General features: G+C 34.1%; 1 protein-coding gene across 1 annotated transcript; it reads right to left on the bottom strand.

The window, feature by feature from the left end:
• Positions 1–5335: 5335 nt before the first annotated feature.
• LCORL (ligand dependent nuclear receptor corepressor-like) lies at positions 5336–9025 on the bottom strand (the record flags this gene model as incomplete). Its single annotated transcript, XM_010181332.1, has 2 exons — positions 5336–7523; positions 8935–9025. Coding segments are annotated over 2 exons (1124 nt in total), but the record flags the coding sequence as incomplete, so codon positions are not given.
• Positions 9026–12692: the final 3667 nt, after the last annotated feature.

Below are 12692 nucleotides of genomic sequence, written 5' to 3'. Positions count from 1 at the left end.
AAAAAGAATAGTTTGAAACATAGCTTCCCAGATCTAAAAGTAATTACAATAACGTTAAATTTCTGATATTTCAAACCACCTTAGTCATTAATGAAGGAAAACCTCACCACAAACCTCGGGAGCTTAGTGTTACTCCCATTGCACAAACTGAGGCACAGAGAGGGTAAAGGACTTGCCTAAGGTCACAATTCAAGGTTGTGGCAGAGGCAAGAATGGATCCATCTCTCCTGAATCCCATGCCAAGATACTAATATACTAAATTGTATTGAATGCTCTCCAGTATACTCTTAAAAGATATGTCTTCTAAAGACATTTTAATTCATATATTTATTTTTAAAGAACACTTAATAGGCTAACAGAAAATAAAAGGAAAAAAAAAAGGCACTTGCTACTGTTACTGTTCTCTGCAGACAAAAGCTTCCCTTCTAGTTTTTCAATAAAATGTAGTGGTGCGTCACAGGCTCTTCACTGCAATATATTACACACACATTCACACACACGTGTGCGTACACACACACACGGATACCTTCATTGAACAGAAACAGATATCACCACTGGAATAAATAACTTCTGTGATAGAGGTTAATATCCTTTAAGTTTCAAATACAGGGTAGGCCTAAAGCTAGATAAGACTGCTGAGCAGTTGCTTTCAAAGATAGTAACTCAAAATAAAATAATGTCTAAAATACTAGCTTAACTATTTTATTTCTTAAGCATTATTAAAACTAATGCCACTACTTACCTAATCAATCATTTATATTGGAAAAGCTGAAAATTTTCCATGGTAGAAATTAATACAAATATTTCTTCAATTAAATGCAAAATCCTTATGCCGGATAGCAACTATCAACAACTCAAACTAATTCAAAGGTTTTACTGAAACCAATTGCATGAGCAGAAAATGTTAGAATAATTCTGTTTTAGAAAAGTATGTATTTTTTCAACATATCACCAAACTCTGAACATGACACTAACTTTTTGCCCTACTATTACCTCCTGCAATTTTTTGCATATACTGTACTTTGGAAAAATTTCATTTCGACTGGGTTTACAACTGTATCGATCAAGGAACAAACAGATTTAAAATTTAATGTGCTGTATTTTATAGTTATCTATTCATTAATTAGCTCATACTCAATGTTATTAGCATCAATAACAACTTTCAGCTTTAGCTTTCTTACTGGAAGTTATACATACAAATTTATATTTTTATTGCCTCACATGAATTTTAAAGTTTATAGCTTAAAAACAGCCAACTATATGCTTAATAATTTCTCATATTTTTTCTTCTCCTGTGATACTTAGTATGAAATTGTATATATTCAAAATCAAGCATCTAGATGACACTAACTCATAAAAGTGTAAGATAATTGTGACTGTACTAGTTGAAATTGTAATTATGTTTAAACTGAAATAACCGAAGTCTTAAAAAGAAAAAAAATAACAACTTTTTGCACCTGCAATCTAAAGTAAAACCAGCCTTATTCAAAGGCATGTCATTGTCAGGATTTATCTGTTTCTGAAATGCCACTGCACTGAGAAGAGTCTGAGGGTTACTCAGTGCAACAAGGTCAGGAGTCACAAGGTGCTGAACTAGCACTACACCTGTGAATACAGAGCTTTTTCTAGTAATACAAGTACAGGTGAAAACTAATTGTCCTCCCCACCACCATGACTTTAATTAAATAAAGTATTGAAAGGCTAGATAGAAAAAAAAAGAACACAACACTAGGTCTTCACTATTTTGTTTGTAAATCACAGTAAATTTGTTAAGTACTAATTTGCTAGAAAGATGGCTGTAGTACACTCTTTTCAGACTGAATCTCTAGACACATACCTGTCTGTCTGTCTAGACTTGCAAGGTATGTCTAATGAAGTTTCACTGGAGAGCTTTAATTGTGGATGACCTGTATTCATAACTGCTATTTAAAATCTGATCATGGATGGAAGAAACTTCCAGACCTCTAAAGTCAGTTACCTAAATTTCAAGAGGCCTCAAAACTGCTTTCAATTTGCTATGTGGAGATCAACCCATTGTTTAAAGTAATATCCTGGTTACCACAGACATACTGGACATTTTTCTAGTACGATTTCTTTCCTGGTTATCTACCCTTGTATAACATCTGTAATCTGCTTTCCCTTAGCATGTGTTAGTTTCTAAAGCTGACAGAAAACTTAACTTCGTCTGTTCTACTGTCATAGTACCACACTCCAAATGATCTTCCAAGTTTGTGAAAAGATATCAACCTCTTACTCAGTTGCCATTTGGGAACAGAGCTTACTATGCAAACAAACTAAAGCATTGAAATAACACACTTTTTCCAAAGTGTGTCTCTGACTGATACCCATATAATTAAACAAACTAATTTTTAGTAGCTTTCAATACATATATGGAATTATATTTCAGTTTCCTCCTGCAATTCCTGCCTATAGCCTTTTAAATTTGTCCTAAAGCCCTCAAGATAAAAGGTTTAAGCAATCATTTCACAGAAGGAAGAGCTAGCACTTTCACAATTGCATACTTCCTTCACAGAACAGTCTTATGCTTTCTACAAATCAGACAAAAATATGACTAGAGAAAGTGCGCAGGAAATGGAGGGTTTGAGAGGAGAGGATCAACATGTGCTGTGCCCAAAGTGCCTTTCATGCACAGTATCTCTGAAGACAAAAGTTAAGCATGGAATGACATCCTTTCCCGGCTGGAAAGGCAGGGGAAGTTAATTCCCCGAGTGGGGACTGACTGGAGTCCAAAACTTGCACAAAGGCAAAGATGGGATAAGGTTATGTACTAGCCCTTCAGCTATTATTTCACATATAAAGAAGTAAACCTTTGCCTCCTCCACAAACACAAAAAACTACCAGGAAAGAGCTCTATCAGAAGGCACCCCAAAGATTTCCTATCCTCTGTCATCTCAGCCACAGCAAGATAGATCTAGCAACTTCTTTACAGGCTGGGAACAGAACATACTTTCAAGTACTCATATGAGCAGCATAGAACTGATACAGAAATCTAAATCTGTCTTATAGAAATGTTTGTTTTCTGGCTTTACTAAGTAAATAAATCCACCAAAATGCTATATATTATCTGTAATATACAACAGATCATTTTTAGCTACAAACTGAAGGATGTAACTGTTACAAAATCAGTTTTCTGAATTTCTTCTCATTTATAAGCAATGCATCAATTCTGAGAAATCACGCTTCCTTAAAGCTACTATTTCTGACTTATAAAATTCTCATAGTAAATTAGTCAACATGTGCTTAATATGTACAGTTCTTGATCTTATGCCACTACTAATAAACTTGTGCCTTGGGAGTAAGTCAAACGAGTCAGTGTACAGGTTTTTGTTTCTTTCTTTTTTTTTTTTTACTGAATGAGCAAATCAATCACACATCAGTGTTGTAAATTTATGTGCAAAAGCATTGAAGTGCTTTACTACAAATTACAACGTAGAAACACGTTAACTAAACAATTAAATTCATACAATCAGATTTAGGAATATAACAACACAAAGAAGAAACAGAATTACAGTACATTTACAACACAAGACAAATACATGGAATTCATTAGAAAATATTGTAATAAATAATTCATGAATTATAGTGCAATTGATTTATGCATAAATATAACTAATTGCCTAAAAATCAGTTGTTAACAAAAATCTGTCAAAAATCAAGGCAGCCACAGAGTTTTACTAAATTACTGCGACAATGGAAATACTGCAATTAAAAAACAAATACAAGTATTTGTACTGTAAACAACTAAAAAAATCAGTCTCACTAAAGTTAATATACAATTTAATATAAAATTGTCATTAGCTACCAGAAATGGTTTAAACAGCTTTACTGAGCAGTAGTTCTAAAAACAGAGGCACTGTTTTTTTAATATAAAATACTTGAGAAACATTCAAATAAGTAGAAAGCATGTAGGGCTTGCTTTCGCCTTCATTTAAAATTCTGCTGAAACAGGAATTTTCAGAAATTGTCAATTACTAAGTAGTGACTGGTAACTGAATTTATAAAACAGTTCAAAATGTGTAATTTAAATGACATTTAATGGAATTCATAGGGGTTGGGGAAGGAGAATCTAAACATTTCCCTGCCTTTCCTTAGCTGTGTAATCAAAGCTTAGACTAATAATTAGAAACAAATAATTCTGTTCCTTTGAACACTTACAGGTCAAGTATCATCTATAAACTATCAAAAAATATTTTAATATACTATTTCTGACCAAAAAATAAATACAAGTACTAAAATGTTGAAAATTAATTATAATATTACATACAAAACTACTGAGTACTGTTAAGTCAATAGTAAAATGATCCCTGATTTTATGAATCCTGTTAGTTTTTTGGTCAGGTCATCTTTTAAAAGATATAAAAAGAGTACTGTAACTTGCCTTTAATATAAACTTCTGACTCAAATTTATAACATTGTCTGAGGAATAGAAAACATCAGTATGGTACAAATATTAGGCAATGTTTTGAAGCCCAAAATTTTTGCAAGTAAAACTGTATAAAGACAGATCTTGAAACATTTAAGGTTTTTTCAACTTCGTTTTTCAGTGGGGATAGATTAACAAATTAATCCTTCTGGCGCTCACAAAATATGGCTTAATTCTTTTAAAATGAAAGATGACCCTGACATCTGCTGTTTTGTGACCTCCTTGTTATCAGGTAGGGTTCTGCTTAAAAAAAGGATTCATTCTGTAATATGCAAGTAAACTTTAACCACTGAAGAGATTCAGTGTAGATCTGAGAGACCAAAGAACTGAGACACCGGTTGTGCAGTTTCAAAAGGTTATTCTGTTTTAAAATGGAAATTGTTATTTTTTAGTAGCATTAATAAATATGGGCTAGATTTTTGCCATCAGCATGCTCTCCACTGCATTTAATGGCAAATTTATCTATAAATCAAAATACCTCATGTAGCCCATATGTAGCTAATGTCTCGTTTCATTTACATAACTAACCTACACACATGCAAAATTACATGGTGAAAAAAACGTATGCATGTGCACCAAAGGTATAAAAGTGGGAGAAAAGTCTTTTTCTATACCAAATTAGATGAATACAGAAAAAGTTACATTTTGAGATGAAAAGGGCATTTATGTTCAGTATTGAAAGTATGAAGCAAGCCCCTGTTCTTCACATGTAGACATACACTTTGTGATATTACAGGGAAAATTAAGTGTGATATAAATTCCAATGTGAATACTTTGAAATTCATGTAAAAACTGCAATATGAAGGTAATTGGTCTCCCTTAAATTCTATTAAAAGTTATGTATTTAAAATGAACTGCCTAACTTCTAACTACCAAATTTATAAAGAATTTATATTATTGAAGGTTCAAAACAGCTTCACTGTTTAACATTTGTATTTCTATCAAGACCCTGAACTGCAAATTTGGTTATTAGCAAAATGATAATGTAATAACTTGGTATTCATTTTGATAAACTGAAAATGTTCTGAAATGTCACAGCAGCAAATACATTACAGTTACAGTGAGGTTTTTCAATAGGAGTGTGACACAATCCTTAAATAAACTTTAAGTAGTCATAACATCAACTAACCAGCACGTTTAAACAAAAAAACAAACCCAAACCATTCTCAAGCTCATTCTGTGCACATTATGAACATGCTCTAAGTTGCATTCCAACTTTCTTTTTAAACCTTACAAGTTACCTTATTTGTCAAACTAAAAAGGAAAATTATGTTAAAGTTTAAATTATTTTATGCTCTTAGTATTCCATCTTATTTAATATTTAATAATTCTATAACTACAGTAATTTTTCAGGTTTCATAAGTGTACACTTTGTAAACACCAATTTCTTTCTAAACCAACAACAAAATTTTCTTAAAATGATAAAAAATGCAGTTTATGCCTGCTAAACACACATTTTTAGTAATGAAATGTTTTTCTTACTTGTATTGGATATTTAAGTAACAATGAACTTCTTTTCTTTCACAGAATGTACTATATCCTACTAATACTTCACAAATCCACTTCCTTGCAAGGAACTAGCGTTTTTAAAAACCCCTTAATTTGTATAATCTGAGTTACTTACAATTTATTGCAAGTATTCTGTGAAGTATAAGAGTCTGCTAACCCTTGGTCTTTTATTTCCATAATAAGATGGATTATTGAATTAGTAGAGTGGTTCTTCATCAATTAAAAATTATGCTTCACATAACAAATACTTGTTTTCCCAAAACATCTTTATGCTATTGACTACTAAATAAAACCTGAACCTTTTCACCTATTTATACAAGGATTATATTAAATACACACTACCAGAATTAAGTGAGCAACTCTATAATTCTGTCCACAGTGAAAACCCTGAATAAAACTATTTTTCAAAAGGCATGTATGTGGTTTTTGAACTGTATAATTTCACGTCTTCTGTCAGAGTGAGCATATGTATTTCTCACACAGTGTGTGTATACAGACATACATACACACACACAAAACAATTCGCTAACAATTATTCTACACAGGCTTGCTACTATTTTTGCAGCTGCCAGTCCCTGAATCTGTCATATTAAATAAGCCAGTATCTGGTAATCGGAGTTTCTTCTTCGGCGGAGTCTTCAATGTTCCAGATCTTTCTTTTACTTTATATTCTAAAGTGCTGTGAGGTACCCCATAAATTCCTTGTGCTTTGGAAACACTCATTTTCCCACTCATTACCATTGCAATTGCTTCTTCCATTATTTCATGATCATATTGCCGATAGCGGCCACGTTTTTTTCTTGGTTGCTTATTATCTTTACGATCCAAACTATCTTCTGTATTTTCTGAGGTTCCATCTACTGTCCCATTCTTAGCATTAAGACACAAAGGAGAGAGGTCCCCATGCAGAAAGTAGGAGTCAACACTTGAGTGAGTTACAGGTCCAGAACATTCAATTTTGTTCTGTTTAGGGAGTATATTTTTCAATTTTTGAAGAGCTGATCCCTCTAAGACTGAGGAGGTTTTAGAAACGTGGTACATAACATCCAGAAGACCAGCAGTATCAGACTGTGGTTTGGACACAGAACTTATTCTTAGCTGAGGAATTTTTAATTGTACAGTAGGACTTGAAGTTTCATATTGTAGATTTTCACTTTTTTCTTTAAATTGAGTGACCATTCTCTGTAGAGTTAACTGGTGGAGGTAACTGGAAGCTGTTGGGAATTTTAATTCTGAGGTTTCAAGTAGACTGAGTTTACTTTTTTCTGTGCGCTCTGCTTGAGCTCTTGCCCACAAGGCTACTTTTTGTAGGACCGCACAAGTTTCTTTACTGTCTTTAAATGAATAACTATCATTGAAATCTCGAGTTTTGTTTTTAAAAGGTGCAGGCTTTCCTGCTGGTAAGGCTTCTAAGTGGAGAAGTAAAGTTTTTTGAGGTATGCCATAAAGTATGCCTGCTTTATTTATGTCCAGTGCTCCAGACTGAATGTCTTTCAAAGCTTTTGAGAGCAAACCATCTGCAAACTCAGCACTTCTTTCCACATAGTCCTCTCTGTGTCTGTGTAGTCTCCTGGATGGATGGAATGAAACGATGGTAAACTGATGTATGAGAGACTCTCACACAGCTATGGAAGGGAAGGGTCCACTCCTTTATTATACTCCTTGCTTCGGTAACATCACTGCTTCTGATACTTTTAAGCCTTTGAGATGTGGTAGTTAAATGATTATCCTAGCAAAATGTTACAGTTCTGGTAGGACAGCGGAACAAAAATCATACGGTGGCTTCTACAGCAGCCCTTCCAAGAACTTTATATCCTAGCTCAGTATTTGATAATATTCTCATGTGCTTGCTATATTCCCTTGTTCACATGCTTGCAGAGCAACACTGTTATAATTTTAATTAGACAATTAACGTTCCGTTAAATACCCAAATCCTGAAGGAGTTTTTGTTAGTAGAAACGTGACGTTACCGCTAAACAAGTAATAAAAGAGTCAACCCCCTCATAGAAAATTTGCAGCAGTAAGTACATAACTACACACAAACATCCCAGACTTACACAAAACTAGGCTTTCTACAACAAATAAAGTGCTGCAGTTAACAATCAAGTCCATTTTGGCAAAATAAAACACAGTTTTAAGAACTTCTAGCCAGTCTTTACAGCTCTCTAATTACAAAGTCATATTCATTTTAAAACTTCTTCATATCAGCAAATTAATAAAATGCAATTTAACATCAGTCAACAAATACTGTTATTGTAGTCCTATTGGTAGTAAGTTATTTGGTAAGACGTACAGGTGACAAAAAGGGTCCTGCTACGGCTAGCGGATGGGAGGATGCCAAGATCATAACAAAATCCAACAAAACAATGTGTTTCACTACTTTTGTGGTAGCTTTCAGCAGATACAATAATGTTTTTCTTGCTGAATAAAGAAATTTAACCATTTGCCACCACACACCATAGCAGAACCATGATGCAAGTATAACTATGATGATTAAGAGCTCTCTCTCGCGTGCGCTTGCTCTCTCTCTCATATTAAGGGTAGATAATAGTCATTTAACTCCTTCATGTTAGTTGAAGAATATTTTCTATCTAAATATTAACATAGTCATTTTTGTCCAAAATTGAAGCTTCCTGAATGAACTCTGAAAGAATATAGTTACATTTTCTTCTACTATCCTATTACTTTCAATGTGTTATGTAATCAATTTTTCAGTTCATTTTTAGTAACATGAACTAAAGTTTGGTGATTGTTCTGATAACTTTTCTTTAAACAGAAAAAAAGGAAAAAGACAAATGAAACATATGATATATACATAGACACACACTAATGAGTGACAAAAATTCTTTAGAAAGCAAAATAGGAACCACATGTGTGTGCCAGTATATACAAATATGTTATGAACATAAAGCCTGACTTCAGAGAAGAGAAACTTGGACTGTCTTTTACATAAGCCAAAGAGAGTCCTAAATGTTGCTTACCCAGACACTGAGTTTTCAGAACACAATGGATCGTATTTTGGTTCGTCCAACCTTGCATTTTTCTTTGTAGAGAGATCTAGCACTCCATCCCCTGCAAAGAACGAGCAGTGATGACAGCAATTGTTTAAGGATCATCTCAGAAACTTTGTTAGCAAACGTTTGTACTTATGGCATAATTTTTCAGCAGTTACTTTATCTTGTAAAATTTCTGACGTTATTCTTTTAAGAATGTCAGCCACGTCAGGCAAACGGTTTTATATATTAGATTTGTAACAAAGCTTTTTAAAATTAAGAAAAAATGAAAAAAAGAAACACATTCCAAAAAAATAAAATCCAAAAGAAGAATCTGTCTGTAACAGAAACATGTGACTGCATTCCTAAAAATCATGTATGCATATATATTGCATTGTTTACTTTCTAGGCAATCAAAGCAATGCACTTCATATTTTAATTGTTGCTGTTATTATTTACATACTGTAAAGAAAAAAAGCCTGATACTGACATTAAAATCGACACAAATGAATCACAGGCTTACAGGATAATTCACAGAATCACAGAATGTTAGGAGTTGGAAGGGACCTCGAAAGATCATCCGGTCCAACCCCCCTGCCAGAGCAGGATCACCCAGACCAGGTCACACAGGAAGGCGTCCAGGCGGGTTTTGAATGTCTCCAGAGAAGGAGACTCCACAACCTCTCTGGGCAGCCTGTTCCAGTGCTCTGTCATCCTCACAGTAAAAAAATGAAATTTGGGCTACTGGGGATCTCAAGAGGTCTCTAGACCAACCTTCTGCTCAGAGAAGGGTCAGCTGTAAGACCACAGCGGGTTACTGGATGAGAAAGAAGTACCCCCTGCTAGTGGAAAGAGAGCTCGAGCCCAGTACAGAATTCTAAGCAGATGAGATTTTAACAGGTTGTTTATGCATATTCCCCTTGCCGCCCCACATATATGTAATAATGAAATTAGAGAAACTGAAAGACCTAAGCTGGGGTGGGATTCCACTGTTAAATCACTGGCAGATATTAAATTCAAGATTATCAACTTCAACAGCCAACTATAAAAGTATTGAAACTGGAAACTGTGTTTTTTTAAAGTCAGCATTTAAGAATGTTGAAAACTGAAGAAACTCATTTGAGTCAGAAATACTTCTTCAAGGATTTTTGTTTGGTTTGGGTTTTTTTTCTAATTAACATTTCAACTATAGATATATCCATAAACATACTTAATTTCATACATTTCTTCCTTGGTTCTCACTTTCACACTTGGGCTGCTTTGCGTACCTGAGCTCTATGGATCCAATTGGAGTTTCAACATGTAGCTCAACATTCAACTCTACAAACAACCTTATGCAAGCTCTTTTTACATTAGTGTCATTTTCGTGTTACTGTGTGTTAGTTCGAAAACATCAACCAATTGTATGTATTTTCCCACAGCTTTAAATGCAGACTTGAAGCATTGGCTGAGTAGTGCAAATACCAACACTTGAATAAGAAGTCAAAAAAATTGTTAGGGTAACTCTTCTTTAAACCAGTACTGCAAAGAAAGAGTTTTGTGTCATAATCAAATCCAGCTATTTGTTTTGGACTGTTTTTAACAATTTTTGACTGTTTTTCCATAACTATTTTGTATTATTTGAAGAAGGGTAAAGAGAAAAAAGTTAGTATCATAAGTCAGCATAAGAGGAAAAAAATATTTTCAAATGTGCCACTTCTCAAAGATACTCTTTTTGTCCTGAATACATTCCTTTCAAAGTTTTCCTTAACGCTAAGAAAGTTAAAGGAAGGTGTAGTTAATGCTGATCAACCTTTCTGATGCAGCGATATTCCAGAAGGAAAAGTCAAATAAAACATTACAGAAATATTCTACAGGGACTGTTTGGCCTACCCAGGTGTAAAGTATCCTCAATACCTAAGAGCACAATATCCCTGAGACCTATGCAACAGACAGATTTCATCTGTTGTGTTCTGTCACTCATACAAAGTACACTTCCCTTAAGTGTTTGTGTGTTCCCTTTCACAACAGTTTCTCCATCTTCAGTTAATATTCATAGTCACTACGATAAAAAACATTTAGAAGGGATCACTGGACAAGGTCACTGGAAAAAAAAACCTACTTCAAAGTTCAGAACTCAAAGTTATGAAAAGCCAAGCACCTCTCTATTCAGTCTACAAAAAAAAAATAAAAATTAAAGCTAACTAGATTTTTAGGAAAAAACACCCCATCAAAAATCCCAAACCCAAACACTCTCACACAATTCTGTAATGAAATCTAAGCAAAATAATTTTTGTTTCTGGTCTTTCAGAATTGGTGCTGACAACGCAAGGACACTAAATAAGTTAATAAAATCACTAAAAATAACACAGTACTGAAAATGCAGGCTCCTGAAACAAAAAATTAGATACATCTTAGGCCTCTACAGCGCAAGCAGAATCAGAGTCATTTCAGGTTCAAGACAGTTGGTACCTCCAACACAGCAAATGCATTCATTAAGTATATGACACTTCCCTGAAGACAATGCTTTATGGTAAGATGATTTTCAGTGAAAAGAATTAAGGAGAAACATTCAAGAAATTTGATATACATACATAATACCAGATAAAGCCACCATACACCAGGCCTTTATTCAAATTAAAAAACCCAAAACAAACTGCCAACAAACCAAACGACACAAAACTCCCAGATTGATGCAGAAAGGGCTGATAAGTCAAAAAGATTCATTAAAAACACACAGTAGCTCCTGGTTTTGGTAGATCTTCCTGCTTTGTAGTAGTATCTGTTGTTATAATGAAGGAGTACATAAAATTGGTAGAAAGTTGGAAAACATCTGCGACAAAGCTTTAGGACATAATGAAATGCTACCTCATGAAATGAATGTACATATATATACACAGTACAAATGTTCACTTTGGTTCATTAGGTACAAGACCAAAAAGTTTGCAAAGAGGTATCCTACAGGCGGACAATGGATCTCGAAATCCTGTTATAGGTTGTTGGGTTTTTCTAAACACAAAAACAAAAAAACCACGAAACAAAACAAAAAACCTAGCAAAAAACCCAAACAACAAAAACAAACAAACAAACTCAAAAACAACAAGCCAGAACCTTCTATTATTTCTATCAAATCTCTCCAAACAGGTATTTGGGTAAGAATTCTGGACAGAAACTGAATGACATCAGGAACAGAAAACCACACTGTAAAGGTGGTTTTAATAAAAGACATGGATTTACTTCCACTCTTTAGCTGAAGCCATGACTACCAAGATGACAGTCTTCATAAACAATACTATGTAACACTGGATAATATAGAAAAAATTATTAGAAGTTTTTCAGGTCTGCTGCTCATGGTCTTCTAATGAAGTTACTTCTGTGCAAATTAAATTATTTTTATCTTCAAAGAAATGGCTCAACCTCTGCCCTTTACTTCTCAGCAGAAGATCACCAGGTGCGGGAATACCGAGATATGAGTAAGTGTGATCAAAGGTCATCTTCAAAATAATCAAGACCACAATCACTTGTAACTGCTCCAGACTACTGATGTTAGAGAAACAAGGGGGGGACGAGCAACTGACAAACTGTATGGGTTACCCTTGAGCTCCTACAATTTGTATTTCTCTACTGATTCTAGCAAAATTCTGGGGTTTTTTTTTCCTGAGTTTCAAGAAACCTTTCACTATTATGAGCCAACTTATAGGTCAGACAACCTACTTTACCCAATCCTCAGTCTCCAGACAGGAAAAATTCCACTCAGTGTCAGAGAG

The sequence above is a fragment of the Mesitornis unicolor genome, unplaced genomic scaffold (genome assembly GCF_000695765.1).
Source record: "Mesitornis unicolor isolate BGI_N332 unplaced genomic scaffold, ASM69576v1 scaffold8783, whole genome shotgun sequence".
Taxonomy (NCBI): Eukaryota; Metazoa; Chordata; class Aves; order Mesitornithiformes; family Mesitornithidae; genus Mesitornis; species Mesitornis unicolor.
The sequence above is the reverse complement of the archived record's forward strand: the minus strand, read 5'-3'. Positions and strand labels throughout refer to the sequence as shown.